Genomic DNA, 23,008 nt, shown 5'->3' on the forward strand with positions numbered 1-23,008 from the left:
CCCGCCCCCCCCTCGGGGCCAAGCAAGAGCCAAACGCCGCCTTCTGAAAAAAATCAAATTACATTTATTGATGCAGGGTTGGTTGTTGGTTTTTTTTTTTTTTTTCCTTTTTTTTTTTAATTATTTTTTGGGGATTTTTTTTTTTCCGGTATATTTTTTTTCCGTTTTTTTTTTTAATGATTTTTTTTTTCTTTTATGATTTTTTTTTCTTTTTTTTTTTTTTTTTTTTTCCCCGTTTTCGTTTCGATAAGACTCGGGACTAGAAAGAAGGGACGCGCTCTCCCTACACAACGACTACGGGGCCGGGGGGGGGGATGATCTGCCCCCCCCCGCTCTCTGCCCGACGCAGGGGGGGGACACGGCGGGGCCCCCCCCCCCCCGGCACGGGGCTGTACAGGGGAGGGGGCCGGGGTGCGCGGCGGATGGATGGGGCGGGGGGGGCAATGGGGGGGGGGGGGGGGGGGGGGCTGAGGTCCTTTCTGTTATAAAAGAGGAGGAAAAGGAGAAAAACGAAATCCTTCATATTAAAGTGTTTTTTTTTTAAAGTGGTCCCTTGGGGGGGGGGGGGGGGGGGGAAGGTGAGGGGGGGGGGCCCCGCTCTGGCGCTCGGGGGTGGGGTGGGGGGGCAGGAAGATCACAGTGCTGGCTGAGCACGCAGACGGGGCTGGGGGCCAGGAGCCCCCCCCCGGGGCTGGTTTGTTACCGAAGGGGGGGGGGAAATTTGGGGGGGGGGGCAGGGGGGGTTGCTCTGCACTGGGGCCTGCCCTATAGAGTGCTGGGGGGGGGGGGGAGATGCTCCATGGGGGGGGGGGGGTAATGGCTTGCACTCCCCCCCCCCCCCCAAGCCTGGTTTGGGGGTGCCTCACCCAGCTGGGGGGGGCTGTGCTGGCGGTACGCCCCCCCCCCCCCCCCCCCAATATCCCCCTGGGGCTATGGCAGGGCCAGCATTTGGCTGCCCCCCCCCTTTAATAAGACGGGGGGGGGGGGCGAAATGACATTGCTAATTAGCATCTCAGCTAATTGCAATCAAGCGCATGTGCCCCAGCTGGGCAGCATGCCCTTTTTTTTTTGGGGGGGGGGCACACAGCACGGCAACCCCCCCCCAAAATAAATACCTATCCCCAATTCCCCCCCCCCAATGGTCCTGGGGGGGGGGTTAAAGGAGCAGGAGGGGGCTAATGGGGGGGGGTTGGGGCCAAACCCACCCCACGGTGGCTCCCTCCTGCCACCTCCTCCCCCCCCCCCCCCCCCCAGGGTGCCCCCCCCCCCCAGGGTGCTGGGGGGGGGTCCAGGCGCTGGGGTGGTCCCTGCCCGAGCCGGGGGGGCTGGGGGGGGGCACCTGGGCGCGCACGCCGATGCTGCTGATGCTAATTATTATTATTATTATTTTTTTGCTTTTTTTTTTGCGTTTTTTTTTGGGGGGGGGGGGAGCTGGGTGTTTTTTTTTTTTTTTTTTTTCCTTATTTTTTTTTTTCGGGGGTGTGTGTATTAAATACAGGTTTTTTTTGTGTTTTTTTTGGCACCGCGGGGGGCGTCGGGTTCTCGGCCGGCGTCGGGCGCTGGGCTCACACGCTCATTGTCATGCTGGGCGAGTACTAGAGAGAGCGGAGACACCGGAGGGTTAGCGGGGCCGGGGGGGGGGGCCCGACCGAAATTTTTTGGGGGGGGGGTCACGGCAGCAAGGTGCTCGGTTAGGTGCTGCGGGAGGCGTCGGAGGGCACCCCCCCCCCGTCCTCACGCCTCCGGGATGCTCTGCCACGGCCGGACCCCCGCCGGCACCGGGGGGGTCCGCCCCGGGTCGGTCGGAGCTCTGCAGGTGCCCCGTCCCCCCCGGCAGCCCCGACCCCCCCGGGCCCCCCTCCCTCGCCGTTTGCCCCCCCGGGTTGCCCCGGGGGTGCCCGCCGGGTCCCTTACGCTGTCGCTTTGGAAGGGGTTTAGGAAATTGCTGCCCATCTCGGCGTCGTCCCGCGGGGTGCCGGGGGGGTTGCTCAGCCCCGCCAGGTTACTGGGAGAGCTCTGCGGGGGGGGGGAAATAAATAAGGGTTAGTGGGGGGGGGGGGGACGTGGGGGGGGGATGGGGGGGGCAATGCACAGGGTGATGGTGCATGGGGGGGTGTAAAGGGGTGGCCTCTGTGCATGGGGTGTTGCATGGGGGGGGGGTCAGTGCGCATGGGGGGGGGCTCAGTGCATGGGGGGGGCTCTGCATTGGGGGGGGGGGTCAGTGCACGGGGGTCCCAGTTAATGGGGGGGGGGGGTCCCCAGTGGTACACGGGGTCATGGGGTGCTGGTGTATGGGGGGGGGGCTCAGGCCATGGGGGGGGGTCAGTGCACGGGGGTCCCAGTTAATGTGGGGGGGGGTCCCCAGTGGTGCACGGGGTCATGGGGGTGCTGGTGTATGGGGGGGGGCTCAGTGCATGGGGGGGGTCAGTGCACGGGGGTCCCAGTTAATGTGGGGGGGAGTCCCCAGTGGTGCACGGGGTCATGGGGGTGCTGGTATATGGGGGGGGCTCAGTCCATGGGGGGGGTCAGTGCACGGGGGTCCCAGTTAATGGGGGGGGGGGAGTCCCCAGTGGTGCACGGGGTCATGGGGGTGCTGGTATATGGGGGGGGCTCAGTCCATGGGGGTCCCTGGTGCTTTGGGGGTCCCAGTGCACTGAGGGGGGGGGGGTCCTGGTGCCAGGGTCCCCCCCCCCGTGCACGGGGCCGGGGCTCTCCGCACTCACCTTTGGCAGCCCGTCCATGTCCCCAGAGCCTGCAAGGGCGACGGCGGCGCCGTTAGCGGCACCCCCACCCCCTGCCTGTGCCCCCCCCCTCCCCAAAACCCCCCCCATTGTGTGTCCCCCCCCCCCACGTCCCCGAGGTGCCGGGGGCCCTGCACGGTGCCCGGCAGCCCCCAGATGGAGCTCACGGACCGCAGGATGCGGCCGCTGCGGTGCTGCTCCGCCGGGGGGGGGGGCACCGCCAGGACCTCGGCTTTTGGGGGCGGTGGGGGGGGCAATTATTTTTTTTTTGGGGGGTGGGGGGGTACCCACCTAAGGAGCCGTTCATGTGATGCGGCTCCATCGCGCTCATGCCGCCCATGGGCCCCTCCGGCCCCGGCCCCATCGGGAACTGCAAGGGAAGCAAAATTGGGGGGGGGGGTGAGAGCAGGCGGGGTGGGGTGGGGGCACCCCTGGGGGTCGTGTGCCCCCCCCCACGGACACCACCCCCCCCCCAGGCACTCACGTTCGGCCGGTTCCCCGCCGGGCCGATGGGGTTCATCATGGTGTACATGTTCTCGCTGGAGTTGGTGGAGTCTGCGGGGAGCACGGGGAGGGGGGGGGATTTATGGGGGGGGGGCAATGTGTGTGGTGCCTCCGACCCCCCCCCCGTGTGTCCCCCCCACCCCCCACCCCAACCCCACCGACACTCACCTCCGGGGCTGGGCATGATGGGGGTGCCGGGGGGGCCGCCGCCCCCGGGGGGGCCCTGGGGGACACAGGAATGGGGGGGGGGGGGAGGATCAGAGGGGGGGGGCACGGGGGGGGTGCAAGCAGAGCAGCCCCCCCCCAGCCCCGAGCCTCCCCGGTACTCACCACGTAGTTCCCGGGGGACGAGGAGGAGTAGGCAATCTGTGGGGGGGGGGGTGAGAGAAGGGTCAGCATGGGGGGGGGGCACAGCCCCCTCCCCTTATTCCCCCCCCCCCCCCCCCCAAGAGCCCCCTCCCCATACTTACGGAGTTGGCGTTGGGGTTCGGCCACGGCCCGCGGCCGCCGGGACCCCTGGAAGGGAACGGTGGGAGGTGGGGGGGGGGGGGGGCTCAGCTCTGCTGCCCCCATCCCTGTGCCCCCCCCCCCCCCGCCCCAAAAAAATCCCCCCCCCCCCCCATCCATGCCTGGCCCCCAAGGGAGCCGGGGGGGGGCCGGGGCACGCAGACCCTTACATGTTCATGGCGGGCATGCCGGGGCCGGCCAGCGAGCTGGGGGGGGGCCGCATCCCGCTGCCGTAGGTCTGCGGGGAAAGGGGGGGGGCTGAGAGGGGGCCGGGACCCCCACCCAGCCCTGTCCCGAACCCCGTCCGCACCAGCCCCGTCCCCATCCCCCTCAACGGCCCCGTTCCCATCCCCGTCTCCATGTCTGTACCCAAAATACCCACGCCTCTGGCCCTGTTCCCAGCTCCATCCTCACCGGCCCTGTCCCCATCCCCGTCCCCATCCCAGCCTTCATCCTCATCCTCGTCCTCATCCCCAGCCTCGTCCTCAGCCCCATCCCCGTCCCCTTCCCCATCCCCATTCCTGTCCCTGTCTCCCTGTCCCCCTTCCTGGGCCCCATCCCCATTCCCATCCCCAATGCCATCCTCCTCCCCCGTCCCTTCCCCATCCCCTTCCCATCTTCATCCCCATCCTCATCCCCCATCCCTATCCCTGCCTCCAACCCAGTCCATCTCCCTGTCCCTGTCCCCATTTCCATTCCCATCCCATCCCCATTCCCCATCCCATCCCTATTCCCATGCCCATCCCCACTCCCACCCCAATCCCATCCCATTCCCCATCCCATCCCAATCCCAACCCCGTTCCACCCTATCCCATTCCCCATCCCATCCCCGTCCCCATTCCCATCTCAGTCCCATCCCATTCTCCATCCCCTGTCCCAAACCCATTCCCATCCCCATCCCATGCCCATTCCATGCCCAACCCCATCCCATTCCCCATCCCAACCCCATCCCCATCCCATTCCCAATCCCATCCCAACCCCAATCCCATCCCCATCCCATCCCATCCCCATCCCAACCCCAACCCCAACCCCAACCCCAACCCCAATCCCATCCCCATCCCATTCCCAATCCCATCCCATTCCCAATCCCATCCCAACCCCAACCCCATCCCAACCCCAACCCCAATCCCATCCCATTCCCAATCCCATCCCAACCCCAATCCCATCCCATTCCCATCCCCATCCCATCCCATCCCCATCCCAACCCCAACCCCATCCCCACCCCAATCCCATCCCAACCCCAACCCCAATCCCATCCCAACCCCAATCCCAATCCCATCCCAACCCCAACCCCAATCCCATTCCCCACCCCACCCCAATCCCATCCCAATCCCATCCCAACCCCAACCCCAATCCCATCCCCAACCCCAACCCCAATCCCAGCCCCGCTCACCTGGGGCGCCATGCCGGCCATGCCCCGGGGGGGGTTCATGCGCTGCATCGGGCCCCCCATGTTGGGATGCCCTGCACAGAACGAGGGAGGGGGGTGAGCCTGGGGGGACCCCCGGCACTGTTTTTTTTGGGGGGGGGGGGGACAGGACCCCCCCGGTGCTTTGGGGGGGGGGGGCCCGGAGCCCCCACTCACCCTGCGACCGCGCGGCCGGGTCCATGGCGTTGGGCAGCAGCGGCTGGGAGCCGGGGACACCCACGGGGGGCTGCGGGGGGGGGAAATGGAGGGGGTCAGATAGTGGGGGGGGGTCAGATGGGGTGTGGGGGGGGTCAGATGGGGAGGGGTCTGCACCGATTTGGGGGGGGGGGGGGGGGGGCACCTCACCTGGTTCGGCATCCGGAGCGCGGGCCGGGGGCCGCCGGGGTAGCGGGGGGACATGAACGGCTGCGAGAGAGGGGAGCAGAGCGGTGAGGCGGGGAGGGGGGCTGCGGGTGTCGGGGGGGGGGGAGGGCACGGGGGGGGGGCCGGGGCGCTGCTGCGGGCCGGGGGGGGGGGGCAGGGGGGGCACCCCAGCCTTACCTGGGCGTGCGGCCCCATCATGGGGGCGGCGGGGTTGTGGGGCGGAGGTTGGGCGTGCGGCGACGGCTGCGAGCCCGGCGGCGCCTTCGAGAGAAACAGAAAGGGTTACGGGGCTGGGGGGGGCTGGGGGGGTCCCCCCAATGCGCACACACCCCCTGGATGGGCGGGGGGGGGATTGGGGCGGGGGGGGGGGGTCTGGGCTGCAGCGTGGGGGGGCCCCGGCCCGTGCCCCCCTTCCCAAAGGAGCGCGCAGGAGACGTGCACGGCGCGGGCAAGGTGCACGGCGTGCGTGCGCTCACACGTGTGCACACGTGGCCTTGCACGCCCACAGCTCACGGGGGGGGGTCTGCAGGACACGTGTGCACCCCCCCCTGTGCACGGTGCTCCGCGCATGCCCCCCCCATGCATGCACACCCCCCCACCCTTGCACACCCATGCACACGCGCATGCTCGTGCACGCACAAGCAGCCCAGGCATATGTCGTTCCCCCCACCCCCCCCCCAGCGCTCCCCCCCCCCCAAAAAGCGGCACCCCGAGGCGGGGGGGGGTTACCTGGAAGAAGCCGGGGGGCATGGGCCCCCCCCGCCATGCCGTCGCTGGGGGGCAGGTTCCCCATCACCGGGCTGGGCGCCGCCGCCGCGCTCTGCGGGAAAAGGGAGAGCTCAGCACCGCGGGGGGGGGGGGCCGCATCCTGGCCCCCCTCCCCCAAATGTCACCAACCCCCCTCCATGTCACCAACCCCCCCCCGGTGCCACCACCCCCCCCCCACGGTGTGCAGGTGGCCGCCCCCAGCCACCCCCCCCAGCTGCACCCCACAAAGCCGCCCCTGGCCCATCCGTGCCGTTTGGCACCGGGGGGAGTGGGGCTGGGCTGGGGGGCACCGGGGCAAAGCTGCCGTCTCCCCCCCCCCCCCAAAGCTGTCCCATCTGCCACCAGCCCCAGGACCACCGGGTGTCCCCCCCCCGCCTCCTGTCCCCCCCCCCCCCCCCGAGCCAGGAGCTGCTGGGGTCAAGCGCGCGAGCAAGAGGGCAGCGCGGGGAGAACCGGGGCGCTCCCTGCCCTGGGGGCTCCGGGGGGGCCTCGGGGGGGTCCCGGGGGGGCTGGTTGGGCCCGGGGGCTGGGGGGGGGGAACGGGCGGGGGGCCCTGGCCCCTCTCGCCTGCCGGCCCGGGTCCGAGGGGAGCTATTAAACGGGGAGGAATGCGCTGGCTTTCCGGCTCGGCCCCTCGCGCTGTCTCTGCCACAACTGGTTTCAATTTGGAGGGGAGGAGGAGAAGGGGGAGGGGGGGGGGGGTGGGGGGGGGGGCCTGGCGCTGCCCCTCCGCGCTGGGGAGCCGGCGGGGGCCTCCATGGGGCCCCCAGTGCCGGGAGATGGGGGGGGGGGCACAGCCCCCTGTTGGCACCGGTGGGGCACGGTCACCGTGTGCCCCCCCCCCATCCTGCTCCAGGCACGTCGCGGCGAGGGGCAGCTGGGGGGGGGCCCTGCTGTGACCCTGGGATGTCCCTGCCCCCCCCCCCCCCCCCCCGATGCCACCAACGTCACCGCGGGCAGCGGGCTGGTCGGGGGCCCCCATGGGTGCTGCTGGAGGGGGGGGGACATGGGTTGGGGTGGTGGCGTCTGGGTGTGGTGCGGGGGGGGGGTCACAGCTGGAGCCTGGGTGACACCGGGCGCGGGGTGACACCGGGTGTGGGGGTGACATCGGGTGCGGGGTGACACCGGGTGCAGGGGTGACACCGGGTGCGGGGGTGACACCGGGCGCGGGGGTGACACCGGGTGCGGGGTGACACCAGGCACGGGGGTGACACCGGGTGCGGGGTGACACCGGGGCGCGGGGGTGACACCGGGTGCGGGGGTGACACCAGGCACGGGGGTGACACCGGGTGCGGGGTGACACCGGGTGCGGGGTGACACCGGGTGCGGGGGTGACACCGGGTTCCGGGGTGACACTTGGCACGCGGGGTCGGACGTCTGTGGGGTCACACCACAAACGGGGGGGGTCACAGCGGGCAGGGGGGGGGCAGCGTGTGGCACACGGGGCACGCCGAGGACACGGGCGATGCCCGGTGCCACCGCGCCGGCCAGGGTCACGGGTGGCACCGAGGCCACGGGTGACACCTGGCACACGGGTCCCGCCAAGCCCACGGGTGACACCGCGTGCCCAGGCCCCCCCGGCACACACAGCCCCCCCCCGGCACACACAGCCCCCCCCCCCAGCAGGGGTCACGGCGGGCAGAGGCCCAGCCGGGGGTCCCTGCCCCACGGGACCCCCCCCGTGGCCTCGCCGTAGGGCCGCGGGCGCAGTGGGGTCGGTGCCCGTCCCCCCCCCCGTCCCCCCCCCCCGGTTTATCAGGCGCAGGACGGGGCCGGGCCCAGCTGAACTCACTTTGCAGCCATGCACAAATCATTTGTGAGACAATGGCGGGTCTGTGCGGGGCGGCCAAAACCAACAGCGCCGGGGGGCCAGCAGCCGCAGCCCCCCCCTGGAAGCGCCTCCCCAGCGCCCCGCAGCCCCCCGCGCATTCCTCCCGTTAACCCCTCGGCCCCCGACGAACCCCCCCCCCCAGGACCCCCCCCGGCCCTCGTTTGCCGGGAGGAGGTTGGGGGTAGGAGGGGGGGGGGGTCCTGGAGCACCCCCAGGGCTGGGGGGGCCTCGGGAGGGGCTGGTTGGGGGGGTGCAGGGTGCGTGGTGGGGCGCCCATAGGGGAGACCCTTGGGTGCTCAGCTCAGGTCCCAAGGAGGGAGGGGGGGGGGGTCCGTGGGGTGGCTCTCGCAGCGCCCAACGGGGAGCCCAGCGCCGGGGGGTCCCCCCCGTGGGGCCCAGCACCGGGGGGGGGGCCCTCCTGGAGCCCCCCCAGGGAGCCCGGCACAGCTCCGAGCACGGAGCCCAGCACCCATCCCAGGACCCACCGCCGGCCCCGTCCCGCAGCCCACCGCGGTGCCCAGCACAGAACCAGCGCCAAGCCCCCCACGGAGCCCCCCCGGAGCCCCCCCACGGTGCCCCCCACGGAGCCCCCCCACGGAGCCCCCCACCGAGCCCCCCCCGGAGCCCCCACGGTGCCCCCCACGGAGCCCACCACAGTGCCCAGTTGGAGCCCCCCACTGGACCCCTTACGGAGCACCCCCCCCCCCCCCCGTACCCGTTACGGAGCCCCCCCCCCCCAGCACCCACCACCGACCCCGTACCCCCCGGTGCCCCCCCCGGCCCTGACAGCGGCCCCACCACGGCGCCCACCCGCCCTCGCCCCCCCCCCCAGCCCACCCGCACCGGGGGGTCCCCACCAGGGCTCTGTCCTGGTGCCATCCGTGTCCCCCCCCACCCCCCCCCCACCCCAGGGTGCCCCGGGGGGGCAAAGGGTGCGGGTGGCAGCTCTGCCTGAGGGGGGGGGGGGGCACAATCCCCAACCCCTCCTGGGGACCCCCCCCCCCACCCCCCCCCCAGGGTCAGGGTGCACCCCCAGCCCCCCGTTTTGGGGCGCCGGGTCCCGTCCCCACGCAGGTCAGTGGTGCCCGACCTCCAGCCCGAGGCGGGGGCGTCGCTGCCCCCCCCCACACCCCCCCAGCCCACGGTGGGGGGCAGGATCGGGCCCCCCCCCCCCCCCCAGCCCCCCCCTCGCTCCCAGCCCGGTGATGCAAAGCAGGAGTTGCCATGGCAACAGGTTGGGGAGTTTTCGGCTCCTCCTGCAGGCACCAAGGTCAGGAGGGAGAAAATGGGGGGGGGGCACAGCCATGGGGGGGGGGCAGCAGGCCCCGAGCTGGGCTGGGGGACCCCCACAGTGCTGCCCCCCCCCCCCCCCCCCCATAACCCTGCTACCTTTGGGGTCGGCGCTGCCGTCGCGCATCCCCACGGAGACGCGGGGTCACCCACGGTGGCACTGGGGGTGGCGGGGAGGGGGGGGTCGGGGGGGGGTCCCTGAGCATGCACCGGTGGTGGGGGGGGGCACACAGCCAAGCAGCACCCAGGGGAAAGGTGGGAGCCCCCCCCCCCACTTGGTGCCACGGCGCTGGCAAGCCCCCCGCTGCGCCCCACAGGGGCGCACGCCGGGGGTCCCCTGGGGCTGAGCCCCATGGGTGTGGGGGGGGGGATTTTTTGGGGGTGGGGCTCGTCCCCCCCCCACCCCCGGGGGTCCCCCCCCGGCCCCCCCCCGCGCGAGGCAGCAGTGCCATGGCAACGGGGCCTGACCCGCGCCGCGTCCTCGGCGGCACCGCGTCCTCGGCGGCACCGCACCGCCGGCCTCATTAATTCCGGCACGGCGCGGCGCCGGGGGGGGGCACGCTGTGAGGGGGGGGGACACACACACAGGGTGAGGGGGGGGGGCCCCCCGCTGCTGCCTGCAGCCCCGGCAGCCCCCGCGCCAGCACCGCTGGGGGTGGCTGCAGGCAAACCCGCGTGCGACGCACACGCGCCCCCCCCGGGCAGCCCCGCGGCGCGTGGATAACCCCAAACCCCCCCACCCCAAATAACCCCCAACCCCCCCCCCCCCAAATAACCCCCCCCCCCGTGAGCTCGGGGTGCTGGGCGGCCTGGGAATGGGGTGCGGGGGGGGGTGCTGAGCACCCCTGGATTGCAAAGGGGGGGGGGGGGCGTGAAGGGCTCTGCGCCTGCGGGTGCCCCGTGCCCCATGGGGCACCCGAAATCCCAGGGGGCTTCCCGCCCCCCGCGGGGCGTCCCGTACCCCGCAGGGCGTCCCGCACCCCGGGGGGGCTTCCTGCATCCCTCACCCCACAGCATCCCGCACCCCTCGGCAGCGCGGATCCCGCAGGATCCCGCAGGATCCCCCGCAGGATCCCCCGCAGGATCCCGCACCCCGCGGGACCACCGACCCCGCAGGACCCCGCACCCTCCTGGTGCCACGCACCCCCGCAGCACCCCGCATCCCTTGGGACCCCAGATCCCGCAGGACCCCGCACCCCCCCGCACCCCTCCAGGTCCCGCTGTTAATTGCACACCGCTAATTAATCCACCGCCCCCACCCCCACCCCGTGCCAACACGGAACAGGGATGGATGGGGGGGGGGGGGGGACACCCAGCGCCACCCCCCCGTGGGGACAGGGGACACTCCACGGGGACCCCGACAAGGCCACTGTGCCCACGACGCATTAAGGGGGGGGGAGCTGCTCCCCAGATGTCCCCACGGATCGCTTTGGGGGGGGGGGGGGGGCAACCCCAAATCCCCCCCCCCCACCCCGTGCCCCCGCTGCCCCTATAGGGATGCTCGCCCCATTGGGGTCACCCCGGCGCCGTCCCCGCGGGGATCAGCGGGAGGGTGGCACGGGATGGGGGGGGGGGGGGTGGCACCCGGGGGCTGGGCTCAGCACGGGGGGGGGGTCCCGGGGGGGGGGTCACAGCCGGTCCCCCGGGATTACCCCTCCCGGCGCCGCGCAAAATAGGTCAGCGCCGCGCTGCCGGGGCTGGCACGGCACCGCCTTAACCCCCAGCGCGCCGGCGGGCTCGGCACCGCACCGCCGCCCCCCCCCCGGTGTCCCCAAGGCACCCCCCCAAGGTGGGGGGGGGGGGTCCCCAATTTGGGGGGGGGGGTCCCGTCCCTGTGTGTGCCCCCCCCCCCCCCCCAATAAAGTCCCGGGCGGACTCACGTAGTCGTGGAAGGCTTTGGCCTCGCTCGAGTGCTCACACGTCTCGCGGCGGTCGGGGGCGGCGCAGTACAGGTCCCAGAAGACGCTGTGAGACGGGGGGGGGGCACAAAAAAAAAAAAAATCAGGGGCCCCCCCCCCTAAAATATCCCCGTGCCCCCCCCCCCCTTCCAGCCCCCCAAAATTGGGCGAGCATCCCGGTGCTGCCGGGGAGGGGGGCGCGGGCATCGGGGTGCTGCACGGCACCGGCGTGGGGTGGGATGGGGGGGGCAGGATGGGACCCCCCCCCCCTAAAAAAAGTGTGTGTCCCCCCCCCCCAAGAGGAACGCGAGGCCCCCCCCCCGGCTCCAGTGTTTGCCCTGGAAACGGTCGCTCCGAGCGGCGGCCGCAGCCCCAAATTCCTGGGGCTTTACATCAGGGCTGCAGCATCCCGGGGAGGGCTGGGGGGGGCCCCCGCTGCCTGCCCCCCCCCCCAAAAAAAAAACACCCCCCCCCCCATTATTCCCCACCACCACCACCACCACCACACCGTGGCCCAACGGGGACAGAGGAGCCCACGGGGGGGCCCCGTGTGCCGTGTCGGAGCCCGGAGCCCCCCAGTTTTTTTGGGGGGGGGGGAGGCGGTTTTATGGGGTTGGAAGCCCCCCCCCGGGGGGGGGGCTGTCTGCCTGTCCCCCCCCCACCCCAGTGCCGCTATAAATCCCGGGGTTTATTGCAAACAGCCGGCTCCTGGGCACCAGCACCCTGCGACCCCCCCGGGGGTGCCCGTGCCCCCCCCCACCCCAACCCAGAGCATCCCCCCCCCGGGGGGGGGCAGGATCTGTCCCCCCCCCCTTTTATCCCCCCCCTCCCCGCAGCCTCTCTCTCCCTGCTATTTTTTTTTTTCGGGGCCGGCCAAATTGGATCCAGCTGGAGGGGCCGGGGCTGGGCTTTATGGGGTGGGGGGGGGGACAGGGGGGGGGAGAACCGGGGGGGGGGGGTCCCGGGGGGGGGGGTCAGCCCCCACTTACCACCACCAGGAGTGCAGGAAGCCCGGCGGCTCGCCCAGCGTGATGTTCTTCTCCCATCGGATCTGCGCGGGGACGGGGACAAGGGGGGGGGGACGGGGACAAGGAGTGGGGGGGTCACACACTGCCGGGGGGGGGCTCCCAGATGTGCGTGTGTGTGCCCCCCCCCAGGCTTGGGGGGGGGGGGGTCTTACCTCGGACAGGAAGGTCTGGGCGGGATTTCTGGGCGCCCACGTGCAGCAGGTACTCGTAGACGTAGAGCGCCAGCCTGCAGGGACACGGGGACGTCACCGGGGGGGGGCACGGGGACAGCACCCGGGGGGGGGCACCCGGGGGTGGGGGGGGGCACGGGGACACCACCCGGGGGGGGGTCATGGGGGCAGAAGCGGTGCCCCCACGTGCCGCTGCCACCCCCCGGCCACGAGCCTCGGGGGTGCGATGGGGACGAAGCCCCTGGGAGTGACACTGGGGGGGGGGGGACATGGGGGGGGGAGGAATTAGGGTTGGGGGGGGGCTGTAATTAAACGGAGAGTTAACGAGCGAGGGGGGGCTGCTGCTGCCTGCACGCGGGGCCCCCCCCCTGTTGGCCGGAGCCCACCCTGGGGGAAAGGTGCGGGTCCCACGGGTGACACCGAGCGCCCCCCCCCCCCCCCCCAAGGGTGACACCGAGCGTCCCGTGGGTGGACACCGAGCCCCCCCCCACGGTGACACCGAGCCCCCCCCCGGTGACACCGTGCCCGCTCCCCCCCCCCGTCCCCACGCAGCCGGGCCGGGACGCGGGACGGCCTCGGGTGCCCCAGCAGGGCCTGAAGGCACCGACCGGGGGGTGCCCCCCCGACCCCCCCCCCCACCCCCCCAACCCCTCCCGGTGCCCCCCACCCGCGAAGCACCGCGCGGGGACACGGTGGTGGGGGGGACACCCCGGGGGTGTCAGGGCCGGGACCGGGGGTGGGGGACACCGGGGGGGGGGGTGGGTGGAGGGGACACCTGGGGGGGGGGACACCCGGGTGGGGGGGGGGGGGGGCTGGGGGGGTCCCCCGCGCTCAGCCCCGGGGCCATCCCCGCGGCAGGGAGCGGGGCGGGGCGCCGCTGTCCGCCCGCCCCCGCCCCCCGGCGCCCCGCTCGGAACCCCCGGCAAACTTCCGCGGCGCCCCCCCCCCCCCTCCTCCTCCTTCCTCCCCCCCCCTTCCTCCTCCTCCTCCTCCCCCCCCCCCCCACTCACTTCTCCCGGGCCTGGCCGTCCGAGGGCACGCCGGAGCCTTGCCCTTGCCGTACATGCTGGGGCGCGGCGCGGCTCCACCTGTCACGGGCAGCGGCTCCCCGCCGCCATCCGGGGCCACCGCCACCGCCACCGGGGCCCCCGCGGCTGCGGCTCCGGCTCCGGCCCCGCGCCCCGCGCCCGCGCCCGCGGGGGGCCTTGAAACCGCCGCGCCTGGGCCGGGGGTCCCCGCGCGCGCCCCCCCCCCGCCGCCCCGCCCCGCGCCCGGCCCGGCCCCGCCCCTCCCGCGGCTGTTCCGGCCAGGCGGACTGCACGCCCCCCCGCGGGTGGGGGGGGGGGTGAGGCCACGCCTAGGAGGGGGGTCTTAAAGGGGCGATGGTTGGGGGGTGGGGGGGGACCAGAGGTAGGGGGGGGGGGGATTTGGGGGGGAGGGGAGCGAGGGGAAGGGGGAGCGGGCGCGAGTGGGGGGACGTGGATACGGGGGGGGGACATGGGGACATGGGGGGACACGGGCACGAGTGGGGGACATGGATATGGGGGGGGACATAGACACGAGTGGGGGGACATGGATACGTTGGGGACATGGAGACATGGGGGGACACGGGCACGAGTGGGGGACATGGATATGGGGGGGGGACATGGGGGGACACAGGCACGAGTGGGGGACATGGATATGGGGGGGGACATGGGGGGACACAGGCACGAGTGGGGGACATGGATATGGGGGCGACATAGACACGAGTGGGGGGGACATGGAGACATGGGGGGACACGGGCACGAGTAGGGATGTGGAGATAAGGGGGGATGCGGACACGAGTGGGGGGACACGGATGCAAGTGGGGGGACACAAGGCGGTGGACATGAGTGGGGGGACATGGATCCGACGGGGGGACATGGAGACGAGGGGGAACACGGACACGAGTGGGGGGACACGAACACGAGGGGGGGGGGACATGGAGAAAAAGGGGGACATGGACACGAGTGGGGGAAAGGGGCATGAGGGGGGGGGACACGGACACGAGTGGAAGGGGGGAAACGGACACGAGTGGGGACATGGAGACAAGGAGGGACACAGACACGAGTGGGGGGACATGGAGACGAGGGGGAACACGGACACGGGGGGGACGTGGACACGAGTGGGGGGACAGACAAGGGGGGATACAGACACAATGGGGGACAGGGACACAAGGGGGGGACACGGAGATGGGGGGACACAGACACGAGGGGGGACAGGGACACAAGTGGAAGGGGAAATGGACACGAGTGGGAACATGGAGACAAGGGGGGGGGACATGGACACGAGTGGGGACATGGAGACAAGGGGGGGGACATGGACACGAGTGGGGGCGCAGACCCACGGACACAGGGGAATGGGGAGGACACGGGGGACACTCCGACCCCCGTGGGGCACGGGGCCGCCATCCCCCCCCCCCCCCCGTGTCCCCGTGTCCCGGTGCGGTGTCACAGCACCCCCTCGTGTCCCCTCCGCACCCCGGGCGCGGGTGGGGGGCGTGGGGGGGACCGGCCCCACGGTCACGGTGGTGGGCGCGGGGGGGGGGGGGGGGCGGGTCTGATCCTGCCCGGCCCCACGGGGACACCGCGTGGGGAGGCGGCGGCTGCCTGTGGGAGCGGCTTCGTGACCCCAAAAACTTCGGGGGGGGGGACCCCGGTAAAAGGTGGGGGCTGGCGGGGAGCTCGAAGCAGGCGCCGTGTGCGGGAGCGCGGACACGCGTGGGCGTGGGCGTGTGCACGCGTGTGAGCTGGGACCGCACGGGGCTGGGGGGGGGGGGGGGGTGTGTGTGCACGCTCGTGTGCGCGTGCACGGCGGGGGATGCGCGTGCACGAGCCCGGCGCCGTGCGTGTGCGCGCGTGTGCGTGGCGGTGCGCGCGTGTGCGTGTGCGCGGCGGCGCCTGCAGGGGGCGGCCGTGGCCGGGGCACCGAGCCCGTGCGGGGCCGTGCGGGGCCGTGCGGGGCCAGGGGGCGGACGCCCCCCCCCTCCCACGCACCCACCCCGGACGCGAGGGGGCGGCCCTGGGGCCGGGGGGGCGATGCGGGGCCGGGCCCACGCGTGGGACACGGGACACCCCCGTCCCCCGGGGGTGAGGGTGGGGTCCCCGCTGCGACCCCCTGGGGGGGGGGGGGGGTCACCGCGGCCACCTCCCCCTGCCCTGATGCGACCCCAAAGCCCCGTGTCCGGACGGGGCACGGCGTGGGAGACCCCAGCCCGGACCCCCGCCCCCCCCCCCCCCCAAGTGCTCGGTGTCACCGGTGTCACCGCAGCCACCCGTGGCCCTCCCCACGCCACCCCGGCCGGGCACAATTCACCGGCAACGCTGCGGCACGCCGGCACACGCAGCCGTGACACCGGTGGGGACCCACCCGGGACCCCCAAACCCAAGCTGGGACCCCCCCAACCCTGTCCCTGTCCCCCCCCGTGGGGCTGGCACCCTGCTCACCCCCCAGCATCCTCCTGCCCCCCCAGCCGGGCAGAGCCCCCGGGTCCCGGGGGGCAGTGGGGTGCCCATGCAGCCGTGGAGGCTGGACCTGGGGTGCCGAGGTGGGGGCAGCTCCGGTGACCCCCCCGGGCCCGGCTACGCCCCGGTGCGGTGACACGGGGCCGGCAGGGACCGCCTGTTCCTCTTTCCGCACAGAGCCAGCCGCAGGCGAGTGGGGCGCTGGGGCCGGGGTGGGGTGGGGGGGACACGGCGAAAGCACCCATGGGTGCGAGGCGCCAAGCGGAGAGGGCGCGGGGCGGGTGGCACGGCTGAACTGGGCTGCGCTGGTTTGCACTGGGAGGGGGAAAGCGGCGCTGCCAGGCTTGCTGAGTGCAGGGGGGGGGGTTGGTTCGGCTGACAGCCGTCTCCCCGCAGCGGGGTGGCCATGGGGCACCCCACGGCCGCGCTGCTGCTGCTGCTGCTGCTCCCCGCGGCCGCCTCGGCCTCCTGCTTCTCCTCGGTGTCGGCCACGGAGGAGGATTTCTCCAACCGCACGGCGCAGTGCAGGGAGCTGGACTGGGGCATCTTCGGGCAGCAGCGCCGGCTGCTCCTGGCCCACAACGGCATCGGCGCCGTGAGCCCCACGTCCCGCGTGGGATCAGCGCTGGAGGAGCTGGACCTGTCGCACAACGAGCTGCAGCGGCTCCCCGACGCCTTCCTGGAGCGGGCGCAGGGGCTGCGGCGGCTCCTCCTGGGGCACAACCGGCTGCGGGAGCTGCCCGACGGCTTCTTCGCCCGCACGGCCGCCCTGCAGAGCCTGGAGCTGCAGGACAACCCCCTGCCCGCCGTCCCCGCCAGCGCCTTCCACCCCAACCTGAGCCGCCTGGCCGTGCCGTGCCGCTGCGACGTGGTGGGCAGCGTGCTGGGCGCCTGCGCCGACAACCGCACGTGCCTCTGCGGCGCGCCCGACGGCACCTTCAACGTCTCCGGTTTCCACGAGCGAGAGTGCCGGGGAGGCTCGGGGGTAGTGGCCGCCGCAGGCGGGGCCGCCGCCGCGGTGGCCGTGCTGGTGGCGGTGGCCGTCGGCGGCGTGGCGTGCCACCGGAGGAGGAAGGCGGCCGCCGCGGGATGGGGCAAGCGGGAGTCCGCCGGGGCCCACGGGCAGCCCCGGTACGTCAGCCACGGCGCTGAGAGCGGCCCCGCCGCTGCCTCCGCTGCCGTGGGTGCGAGCGTGGCGCCCGACTACGAGAACGTCTTCATCAGCCCCTGCGTGGTCCCGGGCATGGCCCCCGCGCACAGCAGGACGCCGGAGTGGCAGCGGGCGCAGTACAGGTGAGCCTCCGGCACGGGTCGGGTTGTGGGGGGCATGTGGCATCCAACCCCCAGCTGTGCTGTGCCGTGCCGTGCTGTGCCATTCCGTGCTGTGTAGTCCCACGAAATGATGTCCTGTCCTATCCCTTCCCATCCCTTCCCATCCCATCCCCATCCCATCCCAATCCTATCCCCATCCCATCCCCATCCCATCCCATCCCATTCCCCATCCCATCCCAATCCTATCCCCATCCCATCCCCATCCCATCCCAATCCCCATCCCATCCCCATCCCATCCCATCCCCATCCCATCCCATCCCATCCCATCCCATCCCATCCCATCCCATCCCATCCCATCCCCATCCCATCCCCATCCCATCCCATCCCATCCCATCCCATCCCATCCCCATCCCCATCCCCATCCCATCCCCATCCCATCCCCATCCCATCCCATCCCATCCCATCCCATCCCCATCCCCATCCCCATCCCCATCCCATCCCCATCCCATCCCATCCCCATCCCATCCCCATCCCACCCCACCCCACCCCACCCCACCCAACCAAACCCAAGGACTGGGCACTTTTGGGGCCGGATCCGTGCTCTTTCACCCCCATTGAGCCCCCAGAGCCACGCGGGGTGGGACAGGAGGGGGCCATTTCCCCCCGGTGACCCCCCCCGGCCCCCAGCCCCCAGGTGCCCGAGGACGACACCTATTTCATGGAGAGCGACGCCGGGGAGCAGCCCATCTACGCCAACACGGGGACCCCCGGCGAGGAGGTCTATGTCGTCCCCGACAAGTGAGGGGACGGGGACCCCGGGGGGGGCGCCACGGCTGCCCGGTGGCTGTGATGGGGAAGCAGAGGGTTGGGTTTGGGTTTTTTTTTTTGCAATTAAAGCAAAACTGCTCTGCAGTCGTTTCCTGCCTGGGATGGGAAGCGGAAGCAGCCGCTTCTCCCCAGGCTTTGCACCGAGGGGACGGTGACGGGCGGCCTCCACCAGAAGTGGGGTCCCCGGGGGTCCCCAGGGCTGGGCTGGGGGCACGCGCGGTCCCCCCCGTACCCTGCTGGGAGCATCGGGTGCCGTGATCTTTAAGCACTGGTTCCCAGTAAGGGCTGGGTGCCGTGGGGCACCCACGGCGTGCGGCTCCTCTTTCGGGGTGTCGGGGTGGCTGTGCACATGGGGACACACTGGTGGTTGGGGACATCCAGGTAATGGGATCAACCCGGCTATTTTCCTGCTAAATCTGTCAGTTTGGGGTAAAGAGGAAAAGCACCACTTTGGGACACTCCTGGCAAGATCTCCAAGGCCATCGCTGCGAGGTTACAAACTCTGGGATGTGTCTGGAGGGGAACGGGGACGTGGGGACAACCACGGTGCACCCAGGTGCCCTCCCAGCCCTGTGTGGGTCTTGGTGACACATTAAATGTTGTAATTGTCCAAAATACCACGTGTAGCTCCTCATCTGCTGCAGGCTGTAAAGTTCAACCTGACGGAGCTGCATGAGGTCCCCAGGAAGGTCCCCAAAGCCCGTGTCCCTGTGGCGGAGGTGCCAAGAAGCCAGGACCCTCAAGGACACATCCCCATGCCCCTCATCCCTCAAACCCTGGTCCCCAGACCCCATGCCCCCATCGTGGTGGTCCCCGTGTCCCACATCCTTCAAGCTCTGGCCTCCAAACCCCACATCCTGAGGGTGGAGGACCCCCACCCCACGTCCCTCGAGCCCACGCCCCCAAAGCCCATGTCCCCGGGGTGGGGGTCCCCCCATCCCATGCCCCCCGAGGCCCCGTCCGCCGGTCCCTTTGCCGCAGGAGCCTGGAAGCGGCAGCGGCCGCGTCCCAGCCCGACGGCCCCGGGGTCAAGGCTGCGCCCGGCACCCGTTTCAAGGCCACAAACAAACCAAAGGTCCCTGGGACCATCGCCCAGGGATTACTCACCCGCTGGGCTCGCAGGGCAGGGACGGGGCTGGCTTGACCCCGGAAAGCCAGAGGATTTACAGGCAGATCCGTGAGAAGCCAGCTCCCGGATGGCCGTGGGTGTGGGGGGGGACAACGGGGACCACCGCAGGGCTCGGGTCCTGTGCGCCCGGGGACCTGACCACCAACAGCCTCGTTCCCATCACTTTATTGGTTTCCAATGCTACAGCAATCTGTTTTATAGAAATATACAAAATACAAAAGGAAAAAACCAAAAAACTCCCCAGAACATCTCTCGCCGCGTGATACAATAAGTTAGCAATAAATAAGAGTTGTATAAATAAGTCTGTAACCAGAGGGGAGCAGGCGCGCGGGCACCGGGGTGGGCTGCGGCCACCTGGGGACAGCCCCGCCGCCGTGCCCGTCCTCGCTCCGGTGGGAAGAGCCCAGCTACCGAATAAAAAATGCTTTAAATAAGGGAGGAGAGGGCGAATAAGTTACGGTGGCCTGTGGAGTGGCGGTGATCCCACCTGGAGACCGGAGGGATCGTGTCCTCGAGACGGGGCTGAGCCGTTCCGTGCACGTTTCGCCCCGCGGGTCTGCTTTTTGGGGCGCTGGTGCTGGGGGGGGGCTCTGCCACCACCCGGGCGGTGACGGGTCCCCGTCCATGCCAGAGGCGAGGGGCCGTCAGGCGCAGTGGCACCTGGTGACCAGCATGTCCTCGAAGACGGTGGAGACCAGCCTGCCCTCGCCGTCGTAGTGCATCAGCACCATGGGGTCGTAGCCGGCGGGCACGCAGCAGGGCGCCGGGGTGGCCTTGGAGAGGGAGTGCATGCGGGCTTTGATCTGGGCGTGCATGCTGGCCGGCTTGTAGTTGTGCGGGCAGGAGCCCTCGCAGAACCGCATGTAGTAGCTGTTGGGGGCGATCACCCAGTCCGACCAGCCGATGTCCTGGAAGGACACCTTGAGCGACTTGAGGCAGCACTTCCCCTCGCTCTTCCTGCACTCCTCGTCCAGCCCGCGGGCTCTGCGGGCCCTCGGCCCCGCGGCCTCGAGGGTTTCCACCTCCAGCACCAACGTTTCGGCTCCCGAGCCCGCCGGCGAGGCTGAGATGTCGGCGGTGAAGGCCAGCTCCAGCTGCAGACTGGCCTCGGGACCGGCAGCCCAGCGCCGGACGGGCGCCGTCAGGTCCACGCTTGGAGTGTCGGGGTCGAGCTCTTGGGTTTGCAGGAGCTGGGGGGCTCCCCCGGGTCCCCCCAGCGCGTAGATGCTGACCTGGGGCTGCCCCGAGGCCGGGGAGCCCAGGGACTGCTTGAAGAGCTTCAGCTCCGCTTGCACCACCCGCAGGCGCCGGTGGAAAGCCTCCGTGCGGGACACGACGAGGTGGTAGCGGTAGGGACCGCGCGGGTCCTGGTCCCCGTGGGGGTCCTGGTCCCCGTGGGGGTCCTGCTCTCCTTGGGGGGGCTCCGTCCAGCGCCGCACTGCGGGGACAGGAAGGACAGCTGATGTAAGAGTTGGAAATCCAGCCCTGAGTCAAGCCTTGTGGTCAGCTCCTTGTCCGGCAGCCAAACCACGCAGCTGCCCCGGGGCCACCTCCGGGGAATCGCCCGAAGCCCGCGGGATGCCGACCCCGCTGGGTCCATCCCCAGCCTCCACCCCGGGGGTGCCGGACACGCGGGGACCCCCAGGCACGGGGCAGGAGCACGAGGACACCGCGGGGCCAGCCCCCGCTGTCCCCCCCAGCCTGAGCAGCAGCCGAATATTTCCCCCAATTCCCCCAGGTGTGGCTAAAACCCCGGCCGCAGGGAGCAGCGGGGGGCGAGGGACGGCGGCACCGCAGAGCCCGCTCGTATCTGGAATTCACCGGTCTTTGCGTTTTGCACCCAAAGAGCTGGAAACGGCGACTCCTCCCCTGGCCCAAGCAGGGGAAGCGGCTGGGAGGAGGAAGAGGAGGAGGAGGAGAAGGAGGAGGAGAAGGAGGAGGAGGAGGAGGAAGGTGACAGCAGCGGATTCATGCCCGGTCATGTCCTAGCGCATGCTGGGGTAGCGTGCGGGACGCGGCTCAGGGATGTGGCAGGACATGTTCCCCCGTGGCAGGACATGTTCCCCCGTGGCAGGACATGTCCCCCTGTAGCAGCACGTCACCCCATGGCAGGACATGTCCCCCCGTAGCAGGACATGTCACCCCGTGGCAGGACATGTCCCCCCGTAGCAGGACATGTCACCCCGGCGCGGACCCGGAGCCCACAGGGGGGGCTCCCGATGGCAGAGGGGCCACTTCTACTTACGGATGGGTGTCAGGCGGTGCAGCCTCCTCGTCCCGGCCACCGCTGCCTCCTCCCGGCTCCGGTTCCCCATCAGCTCGGCCACTTTCTGCTCGTACTGCTGCTGCGCCCTCCTGATGCTCTCCTGGTCCAGCCTGCGCCGCACGGCGGGGGGAGCGGGCATCCCCAGCCGCTCCAGGATGCTCCTTTTGATGGTTTCCACCTGCAGCCTGTCCTCGTCCCAGCCGCGGGGCCGCGGCTCCACGCCGGCCAGGAGCAGCAGGAGCAGCAGGCAGGCGGCGGCGGCCCCCACGTCCCGCAGCGCGCCCGGCAGCATCGCGCCGGCGGGGCGGCTGTCCCGGCGAAAGGGGGGGAGCACGAGTTGCAAAACCTCTTGCGCAAAGGCTCCGCGTGCGGCTCTTATCGATGCCGTGAGGAGAATGAATGAAGAGGACCAGACCTGGCTTTATAGGAGCGGGACTTTGCCCGCCCCCCCCCGTCCTCTCCCTCCCCGTCCTCTCCCTCCCCGTCCCAGGGCTGCCCGTGGGTGACGCCGCGGCGAGCACGCGGCCGGGGCAGCGCAAAGCCGGGCTGCTCGCAGCGGGGAGGCGAGGAATGTTTCCTGCTGTGCTTTGGTTCCCACCTCCTGTTTTCTCTGCTGGTGGTGGGCAGCTGGAGAGGTTCCCCTCGCCGTAACAGGGGGGGCTCGGGGCTGCGGGCAACGTCTGGTGGCCTCGCAGGCGGCACGCGGCGTGCCTGTGGTGGCAGGGGGTGACAACGGGAGCACCGAGGTGTGCGGGCAGGTGGGCGCTGCGGCCAGCATCACGTCTGGCTCTGCATCCTCATCTCCCTCCCTCCCCTGGCAAATTGGCCGCGCTCACTGCTAAAGGTGCCCGTCGGGGCCCCTTTCTTCGAGCCACTCTCGCTGCCCCGCAGAGAGGGGGAAGCGGAAGGCAGGGGGGAGGCAGCCAGGAAGCCCGGCTCGTGCCAAGACGTGCGGGCGGGAGGCAGCGGGTTGGTGTTTGAACTTCTCCAAAAGCCAGAGCCGGGAGGTTCCCGGCTGACGACACCGCAGCCCGGCTTTGCTGCACGTCCCTGTCCCTGCTCCAGTCCCTACTGAAGTAAGCGCGGGCGGCGTTTGCATCATTGCTGAAGGCAGCGGGGAGGGTGCCGGGCACGCCGCGGTGGCACGGGTCCAGCCGGGGCTGCCCGCGCGCAGGCGAGCCCAGCGGCGAGCTGGAGCCGTGGGATCCTCACTTGGAGGAGGTCGCGGAGACACCGGGAAGGGCGCAGGGACGCGTCGGTGGGGAGGCTCTCGCGGCACGAGGAGCTCCGTGGGGCTCAGTGCGAGCTTTTTATCGGGGCAGCAGGGAGATGGGCTGAGCCCCGGGGGATCGGCGAGGGGCAGAACCTGGCAATCGCCCCCAAAGCGGAGGCGAGACGCGGGGCTGAGCCAGCGGGGCCAGCACGGGGCCGTCCACCCCATCTCCAAAGGGATGCTTCAGCCGCAACCACAGGGGGGACGCGAGCCCAGCCCCGGGGGGACG

The 23,008-nt window shown here is 71.3% G+C and overlaps 3 protein-coding genes across 6 annotated transcripts; 1 reads left to right on the forward strand and 2 right to left on the reverse strand.

The window, feature by feature from the left end:
• Positions 1 to 1,477: 1,477 nt before the first annotated feature.
• Positions 1,478 to 13,730, reverse strand: LOC308182021 (single-stranded DNA-binding protein 4-like). Its single transcript, XM_080565996.1, is given in 21 exon segments — positions 1,478 to 1,595; positions 1,915 to 2,016; positions 2,724 to 2,752; positions 3,033 to 3,111; positions 3,226 to 3,296; positions 3,414 to 3,468; positions 3,576 to 3,611; positions 3,716 to 3,761; positions 3,923 to 3,990; positions 5,146 to 5,216; positions 5,338 to 5,407; positions 5,527 to 5,586; positions 5,722 to 5,805; positions 6,274 to 6,294; positions 6,296 to 6,364; positions 11,314 to 11,398; positions 12,321 to 12,382; positions 12,512 to 12,532; positions 12,534 to 12,585; positions 13,540 to 13,576; positions 13,579 to 13,730. Coding segments are annotated over 21 exon segments (1,164 nt in total). The 5' UTR covers positions 13,595 to 13,730; the 3' UTR covers positions 1,478 to 1,565.
• A 1,719-nt stretch (positions 13,731 to 15,449) lies between these two features.
• Positions 15,450 to 19,340, forward strand: LOC308182027 (uncharacterized protein). 3 transcript variants are annotated; one of them, XM_080566011.1, is made up of 4 exons: positions 15,450 to 16,200; positions 16,408 to 17,304; positions 17,971 to 18,081; positions 18,535 to 18,726. In XM_080566011.1, the coding sequence occupies exons 2-4, from the start codon at positions 16,418 to 16,420 to the stop codon at positions 18,542 to 18,544; spliced, it is 1,008 nt and encodes a 335-aa protein (XP_080422137.1). In that variant the 5' UTR covers positions 15,450 to 16,200; positions 16,408 to 16,417; the 3' UTR covers positions 18,545 to 18,726. The 3 variants fall into 3 exon arrangements, with proteins under 3 accessions (XP_080422137.1, XP_080422138.1, XP_080422136.1); XM_080566012.1 differs by lacking the exons at positions 15,450 to 16,200; positions 18,535 to 18,726 and adding an exon at positions 18,756 to 19,340 and having other exon boundaries at positions 16,219 to 17,304; XM_080566010.1 differs by lacking the exon at positions 15,450 to 16,200 and having other exon boundaries at positions 16,219 to 17,304.
• A 412-nt stretch (positions 19,341 to 19,752) lies between these two features.
• GDF15 (growth differentiation factor 15) lies at positions 19,753 to 21,911 on the reverse strand. 2 transcript variants are annotated; one of them, XM_080566008.1, is made up of 2 exons: positions 21,486 to 21,911; positions 19,753 to 20,678 (listed from the first exon to the last, which is right to left on the reverse strand). In XM_080566008.1, the coding sequence occupies exons 1-2, from the start codon at positions 21,796 to 21,798 to the stop codon at positions 19,885 to 19,887; spliced, it is 1,107 nt and encodes a 368-aa protein (XP_080422134.1). In that variant the 5' UTR covers positions 21,799 to 21,911; the 3' UTR covers positions 19,753 to 19,884. The 2 variants fall into 2 exon arrangements, with proteins under 2 accessions (XP_080422134.1, XP_080422135.1); XM_080566009.1 differs by lacking the exon at positions 21,486 to 21,911 and adding an exon at positions 21,062 to 21,450.
• Between the last annotated feature and the right edge of the window lie 1,097 nt (positions 21,912 to 23,008).

The sequence above is a fragment of the Anser brachyrhynchus genome, assembly GCF_964034855.1.
Source record: "Anser brachyrhynchus genome assembly, chromosome: 23".
NCBI classification, from domain to species: domain Eukaryota; kingdom Metazoa; phylum Chordata; class Aves; order Anseriformes; family Anatidae; genus Anser; species Anser brachyrhynchus.